At 39.1% G+C, this 18,209-nt stretch overlaps 2 protein-coding genes across 2 annotated transcripts in view; one reads left to right on the top strand and one right to left on the bottom strand.

Annotated features, from left to right (window-relative positions):
* PIAS4 (protein inhibitor of activated STAT 4) overlaps window positions 1-18,209 on the top strand; it is a 53,305-nt gene that overhangs the window by 17,883 nt on the left and 17,213 nt on the right. Inside the window, exons 3-9 of the mRNA XM_074204034.1 lie at window positions 774-858; window positions 4,737-4,778; window positions 5,166-5,256; window positions 5,496-5,624; window positions 5,706-5,811; window positions 16,178-16,251; window positions 16,721-16,881. Of these exons, the coding sequence (XP_074060135.1) occupies window positions 774-858; window positions 4,737-4,778; window positions 5,166-5,256; window positions 5,496-5,624; window positions 5,706-5,811; window positions 16,178-16,251; window positions 16,721-16,881 (688 nt within the window). The remainder of the gene's footprint in view (window positions 1-773; window positions 859-4,736; window positions 4,779-5,165; window positions 5,257-5,495; window positions 5,625-5,705; window positions 5,812-16,177; window positions 16,252-16,720; window positions 16,882-18,209) is intronic.
* Window positions 1,937-2,168, bottom strand: LOC141500648 (small ribosomal subunit protein uS14-like). The gene has a single exon (XM_074204035.1). It carries the CDS (start codon window positions 2,122-2,124, stop codon window positions 1,954-1,956), a length of 171 nt encoding a protein of 56 aa, XP_074060136.1. The 5' UTR covers window positions 2,125-2,168; the 3' UTR covers window positions 1,937-1,953.

Genomic DNA, 18,209 nt, shown 5'->3' with positions numbered 1-18,209 from the left:
GTTGACTAAAGGCCAAAGCTCAGTTTGGAGGACATAACCCCCCTAAAGCATTCAGGTCCAGTGGCAAAATGAGGAAATTGGTCAGCAGTCATACAGTCTAACCCCTGAAGCAAGCAACCTCTGTATCATATCTAATCTTTTCCTGGTCTTGCCCTACCTCCTGGTCCATTTTAATTGTGAGGTCTGATCCTCTTTAGGTTGAAATCTCTGGTCTTCCATTTTAGGGTTCTACCCTCTGTGGGCAGACAGAACAACAGATAATAGAAGCGTGCAGTACCCTGGTAGGCAGGAGTTCTTCCACGTGACCACTCTAGAGAGAGTTAGAGATGGTGCTCAGAGCTTCCTCCACATCAACCCTTCTCCATGGGAAACCTCCCCATCTCCTTTCACTGATCCTCACACTGTATGATCCCAGTGTCTGATCACCTTCTGCACTCACTACAGTTTGTCAGGGTTCTTTAAACAGGACTTGTAGAACTAAAGTTGACATTGTAGTTTTGGTCTGATCAGGGTGGAAATCAGGACAAGCACCTTTCTAACACCAGATTTCTGTTAATCTAATGAGTACCCATTGATAAATAACTGTATCTTGTATCTGGTCTTCCATAAGAAAGTGTTGGAGGATTTCCCTCTTTTCTTTCCTCTTAGTCCTGAGATTCTTCTTCATCTAATTCTCTAGTGTACAGCCTAGTCTGTTTGCTCTTTTATTGCACAGAAATGTGCTTATCAACCTGCTTGGTGCTGAAAAATAAAACTTCTTCCTTTGTCTTTAGTCCCACAGAATAGTGAGAAGCTGCAGGAGAGCCCATGCATTTTTGCGTTGACGCCGAGACAAGTGGAACTGATCAGAAACTCCAGGTAAATTTACCTCACCTCTCACTTTCCTGCTTACATTTAGAGTTCTTTCCCTGACTTCTCTAACTATATAACATTTATTTCATGTTTCTGTCCTACCTCATAAGGTAGTGTGGTCTCCGGATGTTATTAAATATGACACAGAGTTCTAGAGGAACTTCTAGATACCTCCATCTCATTTCATAACTGTTAGCAAATGTCTGGAGTTGATGTTGGAAAAATGAAAAAGTCAGAAATTTATGAAGCTGAAAGGGATCTCAGAATTAACCTAATCCTATCCCTCCCCACCTACTCTACCCCACTCTCACACACCTAGTATTATATAGAACTTGAGAGGTCCAGAGAAGGTGAGCAGTTCTGACCAGGAGGTAAGTAGCAAGGTCAGGAATTTAAAGGCAGCCTGGTGCTCTTTGCCCTGTATATACTGTATATACCTGACGGTCACTCTGACAAAAGCATTGATAAGAATAACAACTGGCATATTTATGTCTTAAGCTTTATAACTTCATCTTTCAACTGTGAGGTCAGTAAATCAAATATTGCTATCCTCATTTACAGAAGAGGAAATTAAAACTCACAGTTGTAAATCTACTTGCCCAGTCATAAAACTAGTAAACATCAGAGCCAAGACAGAAGTTTAGCTCTTGCCTCCAAATCCAGCACTCTTCCCCTTATACAAGTCTAATTAAAGAGTGGTCTTCAGATTAGAGCTAATTGTTGTTAGTAGAATCATAGGATTTAAGCTGAAAGCCAACTTGGGATACCTATTTCAATCCCTTTGTCCAATAAAAGAGAAAAATTGAAGTCCACAGAAGGGGAAATGGCTTTCTTAAAATCACATTGGTGTTATTTGAGAGCTGGGATTTTTTTTTATGATTAATATCTTATTTTTTATTTTCACATATTCGTTGAAGGGTCAATAAGTTCATACTAAATTTTAGTCATAACTGAGATGACCTTTTTTAATTACATATACAAATTAGCATTGCAGGCACAACAGAATCAATCTTCAGGTGGGTAGATCAAATAGTTGTACAGACTGAAATCCAATGGTGGCCACTGAGAGTAATTAATGAAGCAGAGGTCCGGAAATAAGACTTAGTCCAACTTGATGAAGCCGATGTCTTTTGCATACTGCCGGAAGCACTGGTGGCACATGTTCAGGCCATACTTGTAGATCAGGCCAGGGCGGTTGGAACAAACACGGCACAACTGAGACCCCTGGCCGAATTTACGAGGGTGGCTCCAGTACAGCTGCTGGTGACCCATGGCGCCACTAGCAAAGACGCGAGACAAAAGGAAGAGTTGGAATTTTAATCCAGGTTTTCTGATTAGAAATCCAACGACCTTTTCACTTCAACTTACTACTTCTTGTGACCCAGTCACAAAAGGGATTGGATGGATCTACCTGAGGAACAAGAGAGTAGTGGAAATCCCAGAACAATGAACTCTTTAGGTCCATTCCTGGGAAGATTCAGTATCTGAATGTAGTTTGCTGTAGCCTCAGTACTTTTGAACTGAGCCTCAGAAAAGCATCTCTGTGCTTTTTTTTTTTAAACAAAGGTATATATTTACTGAGAAGATACACCAAAAATAGAAGGACAAACAATTTCCCCCAACATCCAAAGGAACACTCTCCTTCACAGTACATTCTAATAACTATCACTCTTCTGCATGCTCTGTCTTCACTAAAACATGGCCGGGACTCTAAGAGTCTTTATTTGCAAAGCAGATATTTCAGAAGTAAAGCTGAAATGACTCTTTCCTGTACTCTCCTGGGATGCCAGGTTAAGTTTTGTAGGGATATGGCTTTTTCTCCAGGACTTTTCCAAATGGTCCAGCCAACTTCCTTGAGAATGATGATGCTTTTCTGTATCAGATCAGTGCCCTTACTGCTGTACTTGTGGTAGGGAATGGAGCCAGACTCAGGAGTCAACCTGCTTGCTGTGTTTGATTAATGTTTGCCAAGACAGTTTTTAGGGACAGATTTAGATGGTTCCTTCACTGAATCCAATTTCCTTCTTTATCTAGCCATCCTAAAATCTATTCATGCTACAGTGAACTAAGTTTAATTTTTTTTCAACTCCTACCTTTGGTATTACTTTTAAAAAAACGGATAAGGTTGAAATGACAAACAGTGGCTTCAGGAAGACCCAGATTAGTCATATAATGTTAGAACTGGAATAGACTTTAGAAACACTCTAAATCTTGATACCATTTTGAAGAAAAAAGCTTATGTAACAGATATACTATTTTTCTTGGTTGTGCAGTTGTTTGTTTTACCATGTAGCTTTTCCTTTGGTCATGTGGTCAGCCAGCTGGGGGAAGCTCACAGCATCTTAGAGTAAGAAGGCCCCTACCTGACCAAATAGTTTCATGGATCATATTGCTTAAAGATTCTTCTTTCCCCTGCTTAAAATTTGACTAGTGTCTACCCAGGATGCTGTACTTTGAGGGAGTTTTTCGTTTTTTTGTTTTTTGCAAGGCAATGGGGTTAAGTGACTTGCCCAAGGCCACACAGCTAGGTAATTATTAAGTGTCTGAGGTCAGATTTGAACTCCTGTTCTCCCTGACTTTGGGGCCAGTGCTCTATCTACTGTGCCACCTAGCTGCCCTACCATTAGTGTTTTTGAGAATTTTTTCTCATATAGTTAGAAGTACTGCCAGGAAGAAAACAGAAAAACAAATTGGCCAGAAGCTTTTAGGTGCATTTTGAGTTGTCCCTATAATGGCATATACCCAGTAATCAGGGGCTGCAAAATCAAGGAAAGAAAAGTATGGAATTTAGATTTCTCCAACCCAAGGTGCCCATTACCCAGTCTTTGAAGTTGACTTGTCTTGCCTTCTTTTTACTGTTTTCCAGGGATTGATAATGAAATCCAAGTTTCTTTTGCTTCTATTAAAGACATAATAATGATAATAATAAAGTACTCAGAATTCCTATAATTCAAAGCCATGGGCAATCTAGGCTGAAATTCACTTCTGTAACTACCACCCTCTCTGTCAGCTCCATCCCTACAGAGTCTCTGCCCTACTCTTCCCTACCTTATCATTGGGCCCCCTTGAGACTCTTCATGTAAGTAAACTATCCTTCTTAGACCTGATCTATCCCATCCCACCCCCACCCCCCAAAAAAAAACTTTGTAGAGGCTTTCTCTTTAGATACATGTTTACTTTTTTCCCTCAGTAGATTGTAAACTCCCTAAAGGCAGAGAGTCTTTAATTTTATATTTGTAGTCCAGTGACAGGCATTCAGCAGATATTACTTCAGTTCTCAGGGATTGGACAGAATTGATCTGGTTATAGCACAAAGGAAAGACTGGGTGAAAGCCATTACAAATTTGCCCACTGTCTCATCAGGGGGAAAGAAAAAGTAGACACTATTACTGAAAAGACTTTGAATTGCTGTCCTAGCTGAGGAGCCAGACCAGAGAAAACTTGGAGTATGGAACTATACATTGTGCCATTATCTGTCAGGCAAACTGTTTTACCATGTGGTGCTTCAATTTCTTTATCTTTAAAATGGCCGTGACTGGCTGGTTGGGAAGAGGCACCAGGCTGTTTCTAGTTCCATTGGTGCTTTCGGACCCAGCTGGGCCAGAGAAGAATGTCTCTCATCAACAACTCCACACATTGTGGGTTTATTGAAACTCTATATCTACCTCATAGATGGATTCTGGCCTTGTGGTATTGTAGTATGAGTTTTTTGTATTTTGGCTAAAGGTTTTGTATAATCACTTTGAGCCCTTTGGAAGAAGGCTACTACCTAGATTACAAGATAAGATGAAAAAATATTGTCAATGTTGGATATAGTATTGACGTCCTGGAATGTTCTTTACCTTATTAGCTTCTTTCTTTTTCCGTTGGATTTACTTTGCCAGGGAGTTGCAGCCTGGAGTGAAATCAGTTCAAGTGGTACTAAGGTAAGTGAATTCCAAAGTCCAGAAGACATAAAAGGAGAAGAAGCTTATAGGGAAATCCAGAAAGAACTTTGTAGCAACCCCATAAAGTTCTTTTGATAAGCAGTTCTTATGCTGAAGCAGGCAGGAGAGAAAGCTGTGTGCTCTCTGCAGTCTGTCTGCATCTTGCCTACTAACAATATATTACTGACTTGGCTCAGGATATCTAGGTTTGCCTAAGCCTAGATGAAGGCCTTGGGAAGTGGGGAAACGGGTAGGGTATGCTGGATTCTGATGGGGAGCGGGTAGGGTATGCTGGATTCTGATCTCAAAACAGAACTGGAGTCTCAGAAGGGTGGGAGGGTATCCGTGGGGGAGTGAAGCATCACACAGTCCTTCCTTCTGTTGCAGAATCTGTTACACAGACACTAGCTGTCCCCAGGAGGATCAGTACCCTCCTAACATTGCAGTGAAAGTCAACCACAGCTACTGCTCAGTCCCGGTAAGTCATCCCAGACTCCCAGGATCTCTCTGTTAGTTGGTATTTGCTAAGGAGCCAGGCCTACTGCTAAAAGGACTATTAATAGAGATGGACTTGAAGGGAGTGGGAGGAGTGTAGTTGATCTAATATTTTAAATTTATCATAAAATACTCTGGACTGGGTGATGGTTTGAATTTTTAAAAAATTAACCATCTCCTTCCCTTCTTCTGGACAAAATAAAGAATAATTTCTGATTTCAGGGCTACTATCCATCAAATAAACCTGGAGTGGAGCCAAAGCGGCCCTGTCGCCCCATTAATCTCACACACCTCATGTATCTATCTTCAGCAACAAACCGAATCACTGTTACTTGGGGGAATTATGGAAAGGTGAGTAATATGACCAGGGGCAAGATTGGACTGCCTAAGACTACTTATTCTGTTCACTGACTCCTTGTTCTCATTTTCCAGAGTTACTCAGTGGGTTTATACTTAGTACGGCAGCTGACCTCATCAGAACTACTGCAGAGGTTGAAAACTATCGGAATCAAACATCCAGAGCTCTGCAAAGCACTTGGTAAGCAATTGAACTTATTCCTAACAGGGACTTGGGAAATGAGTGAAAAGTCTGACGTTGTATGCCTCATACCAGGGCTTCCCTGCCTTAACAACTCTGGAATATTCATACCTCCAAAGTCAGTCTTGTAGTATTGTTGCTTGTGGTATTATTGTGCCAATTATCAAGTTAATGAAAGATTAGAAATAAAGTGGAAAAACCTTGAAGTTGGAGTCAGGAAGTTTTCAATGCTAACCCTTCTCTGGGCCTTAATGTCCTTATCTGTAAAATAAGAGGATTAGACTATCTAGTCTCTGATGTTCCATCTATTCCTCCTCAGTTCTCTGTGAGTCTAGGCTACTACTCCCTTTTCCCATTAGTTTACTATACCTATTAGAAGCAAGTAAGCATTTTCTTCTTTTGGAGCTTTTATTGAGGGAGTGAACCAAGCAGTAGTATGTAATATTTATTGCTAACTCTCTGGTTGGAATTCCTTTTTAAGTTTACATATGTGAACAAAGTGAAGAGCCTTGCAAGTAAGGATTCCTAATTTGGTTAAGTCAGAATTCCCATCTTCAGTTCTGATGGAGATTTCTTTGGAATTGACCAAATGGGAGGATTGTTAAAAGGAAAATGAAATTGTATTACTTTAGAATTGTGGGAAGTATACATGACCTCTGCAGGGTTTTTTTGAATGTTATTTAAATGTTATATATACAAAAATAGTTTTTAATATTCTTTTTTCTGAGTTTTTGAGTCACATTTTTCTACCACTTTCTCTTCCCTCCCCCTTCCCCATGACAAACAAGTGACCTGATATAGGTTATACATATACATCATTTTTAACATTTCCATATTAGTCATGTTAAGAAAATAGAATCAGAACTAAAGAGGGAAAATAAATCATGGGAAAGAAAGAAAAAGTAAACATAATATGCTTTGCTCTGTATTCAAACAAAATGGATGTAGATGTGGATACCATTTTCTATAACAGGTTTCTTAAGATTGTTCTTGATCACTGAATTGCTGAGAGGAGTATGTCTGTCATATTGACCATCTCACAATGTTGGCTGTTAATGTGTACAATGTTCTCCTGGTTCTGCACACATCACTCAGCAAGTTCATGCAAGACTTTCCAGGCTTTTCTGAAGTCTGCCTGCTCATGATTTCTTATAGAACAATAGTATACCATCACATTCACATACTCTGTTCAGCCATCCTCTCAATTTCCAGTTCTTTGCCATTACATAAAGAGCTTCTATAAATATTTTGGTATGTATGAGTCTTTTCCTTTTTTCAATGATCTCCTTGAGGTATAAACCTAGCAGTAGTATTGCTGGATCAAAGGGTATGCAATTTGGTTCCTCTTTGGACATAGTTCCAAATTATTCTCCAGAAAGATTGGATTAGTTCACTACTCCATCAACTGGGCATTTGTGTCCCAGTTTTACCACATCCCCCCCACCCCACACTAATCATTTTCCTTTTTTGTCATTTTATTCAATCTGATAAGTGAAGTGGTATGAAGTTTTAAACACAAAGAGACTATGAGGTTATGATCATTTGGTGGACAGGATAGAATTGAAGTTTACCTTTATGTAATCTGTAGGGGGAAAAACAAGTCTTTTTTAGGAAATAATGTAAATGAAATTTCCTAAGGACTATCTTTTCTAAGGGGTAGCCAGGTGGTATAGTAGATATAGAGTGTTAGACTGAATTCAAATCTGTACTGATTGCTTACTAGCTGGGTGACCCTGGGCAAGTCACTTTTATCTTGTTTGCCTTGGTTTCCTGTAAAAAATAAAATGAACTAGAAAAGAAAATGGCAAACCATTCTAGTATCTTTGCCAAGAAAACTCCAAATGGGGTCATGAAGAGTCAAATATGACAGAAAAACAACTGAACAACAAATTTTTACTAAAGAGGAAAATGACCCAGTTAAAGGCATATTAACAGCATCTGTTTGTAAAAAGGGGCCTTCTCCATCCCTTCCATAGTCATTTCTGTCCTATCTCAGTTTCCTTATTGAAATAAAGGTCTGGACTAAATATCTAAATAGTATAATTATAATAACTAATATAATACCACATCTAAAATTTGGCAATCATTTTCCTAAAATTATGCTTTCAAAGTAAGATGACTATGGTAAACAAACATGCCAGAACTTGTACATCCAAATGAGAGTTGCTTCCAAGGATGCTGCCATTTTTCAGAACTTTCTGGAAACTTAACAGAAGAGTAAATTTAGAACTTGAAATAAAAACTTAGAACTTGACCATGGCGATTCATTTTACCCAGTTGAGATAAAATAATGGATCAGAGGATTTTAAACCTGGAACAGAGGTTAGAGGTCCTTTTATAACTGAAGAAATTGAGGTAAAGTGAATTTCCAGAGGTCATACAAGAAACAAATATTGGAGCCAGGTTTAAAGCCAAGGTCTCCTAATGCCAGAATGATACTCCTAGGACTTCTTGCTGCCTTTTTTTTTTTTTAACAGATGCATAAGCTAAGAGGATCTCCCTGAGAGCAGGGTCTGTGTCTCTCATCTTTGTAAGCCAAATACTTGGCCTTGCATATAGGTGCTTAATGGGTTTTTTTGGCAAGGCAAATGGGGTTAAGTGGCTTGCCCAAGGCCACACAGCTAGGTAATTATTAAGTGTCTGAGACCGGATTTGAACCCAGGTACTCCTGACTCTAGGGCCGGTGCTTTATCCACTGTGCCACCTAGCCACCCCTTAATGTTTATTTTTTTAATAAAAGAGGGAGGAATTGGGTCACCTGGGGCATACAAGTAATGATAGACTCAAGATTGGAAGAATCCAGGTCTTTTGACTCCTAGTAAGGTATTCTTTCCATTTCCAAACAAAAGCGAGCTGCATCACTAAATCCAAGTTAGCAGACCTTTGACTTTAGGATCAAATTGAAAGGCAGGCCAATGCCAAAGCCATCTCAAGTAATTAAGGGTCAGTACTGTCCTTAAAACTTTTTAGCATGGAAATTCCATAGCCTCCACTAAAAAGTTTCCATCAGCCTAGAGCATGTCTCCTAACCTAAAACACATTCATCTGGAACACTATACCTAAAACAAATTTGTCAGTCCAATCTCGTACTGATCCAGATGCCAAAGGTGGCAGTGCTACTCTCATTTTTGTCTTTCTCCTTCTCATTACTCCTCCCTTTTCCCTGCTCCAAATATTGATCATTTTTTCTCCTGGTGAAATCTCAAAGCCTGCTCCTCTAAACCTAACTTGTAGTGACTTAGGTACTGCTCTAAGGCCTTAGTATGAGGGAGATTAACTTGTACTAGCCACAGGTTTGTTGGCCTTTGCAGTTGGTTTCACATTAAAATAAGGTTGGGGACAGCTGGGTGGCACAGTGGATAGAGCACCGGCCCTAGAGTCAGGAGTACCTGAGGTCAAATCCGGTCTGAAACACTTAATAATTACCTGTGTGGCCTTGGGCAAGACACTTAACCCCATTGCCTTGGAAAAATGTAAAAAAAAAGTTTACTCCATATCTCTCACTGATCAGTTTCCTTGCATGGAACAAAAGTCTACCTCTCCAATCCACCTTGCTAGCAGCAAAGAAAGGAAACTGACTGTCACCCAAAACAGGCTGTTTCTGACCCATTAAGAATTGGCCAAGAGAGTCAGGAGATGCCACTTATTCTGTCCTGAGGGACAGAAAACAGGGTAGGGGACTTTGTAGTGACAGATGAACTGAGGAGTTAGCTTCTTATACTCTGGAAAGAGGACTGACTTTGGAGTAAGGAGGTGTGTGTATGTATGCCTAATTCCCCATCTCTCTCCTGCTACTGTCTGTAGAATTTGGGGTAATTCACCTCACCTTTTAGGGCATCCATTTTCTTCATCATGTACTATTAGGTTTGTCCTTCATTTCTGAAGAAGACCATAAAAAACATCAGGGAGGTGATGTCATGACAAGCATGAATTGCATTTGAGTGAGGGGTTGCTGTGCTAAGTCACAAGTCTCTCTTTCTCCAGAGCCATCTGAATCCAGTAACCAGATATGAATCAGTACAACTGGAGATGGCTCTGGATGCAGGGCAGTCAGGGTTAAGTGACTTGTCCAGGGTCACATGGCTAGTAAGTATCTGATGTTGGATTTGAATTTAGGTACACTTGACTCCAGGGGCAGCACTCTCTCTGTGTCAACTAGAGATGATTGGGTTTCAGTGATCTCTGAGGCCCCTAAATCTATGAGTATGTCTGAAATAAGAAAATCCTCCTTAGGAACCCAATATTGCATCTTCAGTTGTAGTATATAGTTAGTTACTGTTATCTAGTTATTTCAGATTTACAAAGCTGTAACAGCTCACAGATGTACTATGTTGTAACAAAGACTGAAGAAGCTTAAGGGCTCTGAACCATTACAAGTTTTCTTTAATTGGTATCCTGACCAGTCTAATTAATTTCCTTACACAGACCTAATCGAATTCTTATGCCTAAATTCAAGATTGTTCCTCACTAGCAATAAGGATTTTTTCCCCCTTTAGTATAACAGGATTTCTCTGACCATAGGTATAGTAGATATAGTTTTCTTATCTGTAAAAATGAAGGGATTGGGCTAGATGATCTTTAGTATCGTTTCCAATTTTAAATCTCATGGCATATCCTTTGTCCTTTGTCTTCACCACATTGGATGAGTTTGGCTTATTTAGAAAACGGCACTCCTTCCAAAATGTTTGCCCCATCTATATCCCCATTATTTACCATTTTTTTTTAATTTTCAGAGAGCCTTTCATTCCAAATGAAATATCATTCTGAAAATGCAAATATTCCAGGGTAATATTACAAGATTTGAATTAAATCTCAGCGTAAATTTACATCAGAGCCCTTCTAAGAAGAGGTTTTGCCAGGTAATAAAAAACACTGTTAAAATAGGTAAGGATAATGGGGCATCTAGGTGGTGTAGTGGATAAAGCGCCGGCCCTGGAGTCAGGAGTACCTGGGTTCAAATCCAGTCTCAGACACTTAATAATTACTTAACTGTGTGGCCTTGGGCAAGCCATTTAATCCTGTTTGCCTTGCAAAAACAAAACAAAACAAAACTTAAAATAGGTAAGGCTACCAAATTTCTAAGTAAGGCAGTGGAAGAAAAGCAGAAAACAGTAGTTGTCCCAGAGACTCAGCCTGGGTCTGGCCTAACAAATCTTTAGAGGAAAAATCTGAACTAGGAAGAATATTATAGAGCACTCACTACCCAATACAGGAGTTCCTTCATAGTATTCCTAGCAGGTCAATTGTTAAAAAGATAGGTAGCTCTTCACCCATGAAACACAGTTCTGTCTGTTTTTAGACAGCTTTGATTGTTAGAAAGTTATTTGTACAATGAGACTTTTTTTCCCAAGTAAAAAAACAAATTTTTTCACAAAAATCCACTTTCTCTCCCTTTCCTTTATTCCTTCCTCCCTCCCCCCATCCCTCCCCCCCCAGTAAGAAATCAAGAAAAACAAAAGTCCCAATTACAAATATGTATGCAGAATTCAATGCAAAACCCTGCTTTGGCCATGTCCAAAAATATGTCTCTGTACTCAGTCCATCATATCTGGAGATGGGTGGCATGTCTTATCATTAACTCGCTGGAATTGTTGGTCATTAGGTTGATGAGAGTTCCTGAGTCTTTCAAAGATGTTTGTTTTTATAATGTTATTATTATTGTATAGATTGATGTCTGTAGTTGAAGTTTTTCTGAAACTGTTCCTTTCATCTTTTTTTTTTTTTAGTTTTTGCAAGGCAATGGGGTTGTTAAGTGGCTTGCCCAAGGCCACACAGCTAGGCAATTATTAAGTGTCTGAGGCCAGATTTGAACCCAGGTACTCCTGACTCCAGGGCCAGTGCTCTATCCACTGCGCCACCTAGCCGCTCCCCCTTTTCATCATTTTTTACAACACAATAGTATTGCGACATAGGACTATGGTATGGCATTGCCCTGTTACCTTAACTTCGTACCTCCTCTACCATGGTAGTATAATGGAAAGAACATTGATCTTGTAGACAGAAGACCTAGATTTCAGACCTTGATTCTGTGAAACATTAATAACAACTTGTAAACATTTATATAACACCATTATTGGTTGGTTCTTCTCCTTCATTATCAAAGACAACCAAAATGATATCACTAGGGGCGGCTAGGTGGCGCAGTGGATAGAGCACTGGCCCTGGAGTCAGGAGTACCTGGGTTCAAATCCGGCCTCAGACACTTAATAATTGCCTAGCTGTGTGGCCTTGGGCAAGCCACTTAACCCCGTTTGCCTTGCAAAAACCTAAAAAACAAAATAAAATGACATCACTATGTTTGAGACAAATTACAATATGTTCTACTGTGGCTGATCAGATCAATATATGAGCTTGGAATGCTCTACCACAGGTTGGGCACTAATTATCTATGTGAACACCTGGAGTGGGTATGCTAAACTTACAAAGGTTTCTTTTGAGTTGCTTCATTTCTGCCTTCCTCATGGACTGCAGCACCCTCACTGATGAGGGCATGCTCTACTGGGCAGTCCTGTGCCAGTATCTACTAAGCTGTACAGTCAATTCTAAAGTTCTTCAATGAAACCTTCAGGATGTCTCAAGTATTGCTTCTTCTGACCCCCTTGTGAGCATTTACCCTGTATGAGTTTTCCATAAAATAGTTTTTTTGGCAAGCCTACTGGCATTCTAACAACATATCCAGCCCATCATAATTGCCCTCTCTGTAGTAATGTTGAAATGCTAGGCAGTTTAGCTCAAGAAAGGACCTCAGTGTCTGGTATCTTCTCCTGCCTGGTGATCCTCAAGGCTGTCCAGGTTTCATAGGCATATAGTAATGAGGTCAGCACAGTGGCTCTGTAGACCTTCAGTTTGCTATTAAGTCTAATACCTCTTTTTCTCCCACACATTTTTTTGGGAGTCTTCCAAATACTGAGCTAGCTCTAGCAATCCAAGTGTCCACCTCATTATCAATGTATACTTCTTATTACATATATTATGTATTATTCATTTTAGGCATGAGAAATTGATATAGAAAACTGATTTGCCTCAGGTCATACACAGCTGGAATTCAAATACAGCATCAGGATTTGAACTTCAGTATTTCTGCCTCTAGATTCAACACTCATGGGGTGGCTAGGTGGCGTAGTGGATAGAGCACCGGCCCTGGAGTCAGGAGTACCTGGGTTCAAATCCCGTCTCAGACACTTAATAATTACCTAGCTGTGTGGCCTTGGGCAAGCCACTTAACCCCATTGCCTTGCAAAAACTTAAATAAATAAATAAATAAATGAATAGATTCAACACTCACTCACAGCTCTAAATTGGGGACAGTACTTGTTACCACCTTGGTGGTTGAAAGGATCCAGGAAGATGATTTAGGGACAGTCCTGGATAATGTAGTCACAGTGTACACAGGTTTAGAGGTATATTACAACTCAGGCTTACAAGGTCCCCTTGACCTTGGCTATGGTTTCAGCAAATTATGCAAATAGGGGCCCCACTGAGTACTGGAATGTTGGAGGTGGGAGGGGTCATGATCCCAAGCTGCCCTCCAATGAATAGACTGAGCTGCTCTGGGATTTTTGTTTTGTATTGTTTTTTAGAATAACAGTAGGTACTGTGCATGTAAACAGTAGTTTACATTTATATTTACTCCTATTTCCTTCCAGCAACAGCTCAGTGACCCAAATAGCTCAAGTAATAGTATTCTCATTACACAACTAAGGAAGGTAAGATTGTGACTTGCCAGATACCATGTAGCTAATAAGTGAGAGAAACAGGCTTTTGAACTTGGGAGACTGATTCTTGCTGCATGTTACTGAAGTACCAAGCTATATAAATTGTGATGTGTTTATTATTAAAATATACTTAGCACATAAGCCTATGAAGTATAAAAATAATTGGTTATCTTACTGTTTATATCTTATTAATAATTTTTGAAAATGCTTTTGGTTAGCTTTTGACAGTCAGAGAGAAGCATTTAAATAACAGTATGCTCTGATAGAAACTTGGCTCTCTTATTACTACCATTGACTTTTTTTGTTTGCTTTTGCAAGGCAGTGGGATTAAGTGACTTGCTCAAGATCACATAGTTAGGTAATTATTAAGTGCCTGAGTTCAGATTTGAACTCAAGTCCTTCTGACTTCAGGGTTGATGCTTTATCTACTGCTGATGCTCTATCCACTGTGCTGCCTAGCTGCCCTCTACCATTGGTTCTTTGGTAATCAAACACTTTGGTTTTCAATCTACCAGTCATCTCTCTCCCACCATCCTCTTTTTTTGAGATGCAGAAGTCAAAAGTTAGCAGTCATTCAGTCAGCTCTGGGAAAAAACTGAGTAATTAGTTACCAAAGCTCAGTGAATAGATTTTTCTGAGGTAAAACTGTCAGAAGTATAATTGGTTCCCTTCCTTATTGTCTTGCCCTTAAGAATTTTACAGTGACTTACTTGGTTTTTGTATGTATCTCCCTTAGCATGAAATACAGTGGGTTGCACATAGAGACTTAATAATGAATGAATTGTAACTTAGCCTTTAGAATGCTTCCAGAAACATACAGAATTGGTAAGTCCATAAGTAGGTGTTAGCTTGTTCTTTGACAAAGAGAATTTTTGAAAAGAAAAAAAGTATAGATATTCCGTTGAAATGTTCAGAGAAATGCAGATTAACATATCCCTAAAGTATTGTGTACCAATCTAGAATTACACAATGAATTATAAAATTAATTAAAACCTTTGATCAAGCAATCTGGCTATTATTTCCTAAAGATGCTATTAAAAGGGGGAGGGGAACTATCTATAAAATATTCATTACTGCTTTTCTGTGTAATGATAAAATTACTATGAACCTCCTAATATGTTCAACTGTTCAATGTTTGAAATAATTATCAGTATGTTATTTTATTGTGCAAAAGGACAGATATGAAAAATGAAATGGGAAAAGACTTGCTTTCTTGTCCCAAAGTGAAGAAGAAATAAATTAGAAGAAATAAACAGATTTACTACTATTAAAAACAACAGTAGGAGAGAATACAGAGTAAAGGACTTCCTATTGAAGTCTTGGTCAGGAAAATTTTTTAATGTATGTAGTTTTTGTTTAAGTATATAATTCAGACCAGTTACTTGAACTACTTGGATACTTCGTGCTTTTAAATCTATTTTTTGCTTAACTTCAGTAATAGCTTTATTTCTCTTCCTTTTTTTTTTGCACATACACATTGAACGTTTCCACATAAATAATAAAAATATTTTGAGTGCTACAGGATGTAGACACATTAGATTTTTGACAATACCATAGCTTCTAAATAACTGAGATATTTCCCTTTCTATACATTTCTTCTCTTCCTACTTTCCACAAAGGTGGGGACATCAGAAGACCATAGGAGGTTCTCATTTGCTTCCTTTTCTTAAGTGTTGTCATATACCCCAGTCCTATAGAGTTTTAAAAATTCTCCTTTGTGCTTAATTTTGCTGGAAATCACGACTCGTTAAATCTGAGCTGCCTGTGGGCAAACTCTTTCTGGGGTATCTCTAAAGGTCCAATATAACTTGAGATTGATAGAAGCCATTCTGAGACTGGCCTGAGTCTGACCTCACCTATCAACTGTTCTGGAGCCTGTGCTATTTATTTGGCACCCATGGGAGACTGATTCTTGCTGCATGTTACTGAAGTACCAAGCTATATAAATTGTGATGTGTTTATTATTAAAATATACTTAGCACATAAGCCTATGAAATATAAAAGTAATTGGTTATCTTATTGTTTATATCTTATTAATAATTTTTGAAAATTAATGCTTTTGGTTAGCTTTTGACAGTCAGAGAGAAGCATTTAAATAACAGTATGCTCTGATAGAAATTTGGCTCTCTTATTACTACCATTGACTTTTTTTGTTTGCTTTTGCAAGGCAGTGGGATTAAGTGACTTGCTCAAGATCACATAGTTAGGTAATTATTAAGCCTGAGTCCTGTTTATCATCAACCCTTCTCTCCCTCTTGCCCTTTTATTTTCCTCTTCACCCCCCCATTTACAGTTTCTGGTCAGTTTAATGTACAGAGCTGGCCAGTAGCCTAATCTGAACTTTAAAATGGAATTGTGAACCCTTTCTACTCGTTCTTTCTTGGAGGTAGTAGGCAGAATTTGGAGTCAAAATGAAGAGCAAACAGATGAGATTAGGATGTTCTCCCCTCTCCTTCTCCCACATTCCCTCAAAGGGACTAGAGAAACTGGCTACCCTCAATTCTCCTTATCTTGCATCTTCCATATGCAAGACTGGTAATTAGGAGGCATATGAAGATCCAGACTAGAGGTATAGCATTCTGCTCAGCTCATGGATAAAAGGTATATTGCTTACCCTTTCAACCTTTGTTGGTCTTCTTTTGTCTCTTCAGTTAAAGAGAAGTTGCGTCTTGATCCTGACAGTGAAATTGCTACCACAGGTGTCCGAGTGTCTCTCATATGCCCGGTAAGTCTGAACAAACTCTTGTGTTGCTTTTGACTGGAGAGTCCAATTTTCCCACCCCAGATGAAGCAATAAAAGGAGTACAGACTTCTCTCAGCTTGTAGACTGTTTCTCTTGGTAGGGGCAAGTAAATTGCTAGTAGTCATTGCTGATCTCCTTCTCCTCAGTTGTTTGACTAACCCATTGGAATTGATCAGATGAGAGACATTAGGATTACAAAAAAAAGACCTCTACGCTGCCCTTAAAATGAGGGATGGGGGCAGAGAAGACTGTTCAGTCTTCTGACCAGTTCAGAGAATAAGTTTAGTATTTAGAGGATAGGAGTAGTGGAAGAGGTAGGGCTGGTGAGATTTGCCTCCCCTTGAATGGTGCACTAGACTTTGAGTGGTAGGAGAGGACTGGGATACTAGCCCAATTATCTGTCTCTTTATCTGCTTCCTCATTTTTGAGTGTCCCTATATCTGGTCTATAGCTAGTCAAGATGAGACTCTCCATGCCTTGCCGAGCTGAGACCTGTGCCCACCTGCAATGCTTTGATGCAGTATTCTACCTCCAGATGAATGAGAAAAAACCTACCTGGATGTGTCCTGTGTGTGACAAACCAGCCCCCTATGACCAGCTGATAATAGATGGGTGAGTCTGCTTGGTGGAGAATTGATGGCCTCATCCCTTTAGAATTTTCTGTGTTCATACTACTACTTCTGGAACAGTTTCTACAGTTTTACATTTTATCTATCCTTGTGTATTCTGCCAGGATCAGTATTCTTTCTTCCTTCCTACTTCCAACATTAATGTCTTAATAGAGCTGAACTTAACCCCAGTCTTTTAAATAGTGTGGTGGGAGTACATGACTCAAAAGTCTAAGGATATAAGTTTGAATCCTGTGTTTAATATTTCCAATCTTAACTGACTTTAGGCAAGTTGTTTCCCATCTCTGGGTCCAAAATTCCTCCTCCATTAAATAAAAGTTAACTTAGATAATTAATCACTAAGGTTTCTTCTAACTCTAAATTCTGTGACTAGCCTTCATTATGCTATTATAAGGGAAGACATGTTTGATGATCTAGAAACATGAACTATAGTTCAATTCTGTTTTAGAAATATTTATTAAGAACCTAATATGTACAAGGTCATAGAGATCCAAAGACAAAAATGAAGTGGTCTGGGTCCACAGAGAACTTACATTGTACTTGTGGGAGATGATAGGTACATAGGCAAGTGAATCCAGAGATTTAGTGGGTGAATGTATGTGTATGTGCCTCTGTATGTGTACATGCATGTGTGTATGTCAAGGAAGTTATGGTGTAGATGACCCAGACTAGAGGCTCTTAGGATGTGGAGTGAAGAAGTATATTCCAGACATGGAAGATCACATATATGTTCAAGGACCTAGTGGTAGAAGATAGAAAATTGCATATGGGAAATTGTCAGCCAAGACAATCTGATGCGGAGTTATATGTAAAGGGGACTATGAAACAGCTTGATTATGTTGGTCTTTAAATGTTGAACCGAGGATTTTGTATTTTACCTTTTTTTTTTAAAGCAACAAATTGGGAGTTCCCGTAGCTTCTTAAGCAGGGAATAACATGGTCAGATGTGCACTTCAGGAAGATTCTTTTGATAGCTCAGTGAAGAATTAATCAGAGATGGAGGAAACTGGAAGCAGATAAATTAGGGAGAGTATTGTGTTAAGGTAGGCAAGAAGTGAAGTCCTGAACTTCAGAGCTGTTTTGGAATAGAGAAAAGGATAGTGATGTAGAAGATGTACAGATAGAAAGAGAGAAACCTGGGTAGAAGGATGAAGATACCTTTCACAAAAATGGGGAAATTAGAAGGGCTGTTTCTTTTTAAGACATGTCAGATTTGATGCCTGCAGGACATTCATTCAAATAGATTTTTCACTAGTCAGTTGATAACTTGCCACTAGAACTTGGAAAAGTAATTAGGACATATAGAGTGAA

The sequence above is a fragment of the Macrotis lagotis genome, chromosome X, assembly GCF_037893015.1.
Source record: "Macrotis lagotis isolate mMagLag1 chromosome X, bilby.v1.9.chrom.fasta, whole genome shotgun sequence".
NCBI lineage: Eukaryota > Metazoa > Chordata > Mammalia > Peramelemorphia > Peramelidae > Macrotis > Macrotis lagotis.
Note: the sequence above shows the minus strand (reverse complement) of the source record. Positions and strands in the feature narration are given on the sequence as shown.

Excerpts from the sequence above, each read along its gene's own strand:
- LOC141500648 (XM_074204035.1), bottom strand. The coding sequence starts at position 2,124 with ATGGGTCACCAGCAGCTGTACTGGAGCCACCCTCGTAAATTCGGCCAG.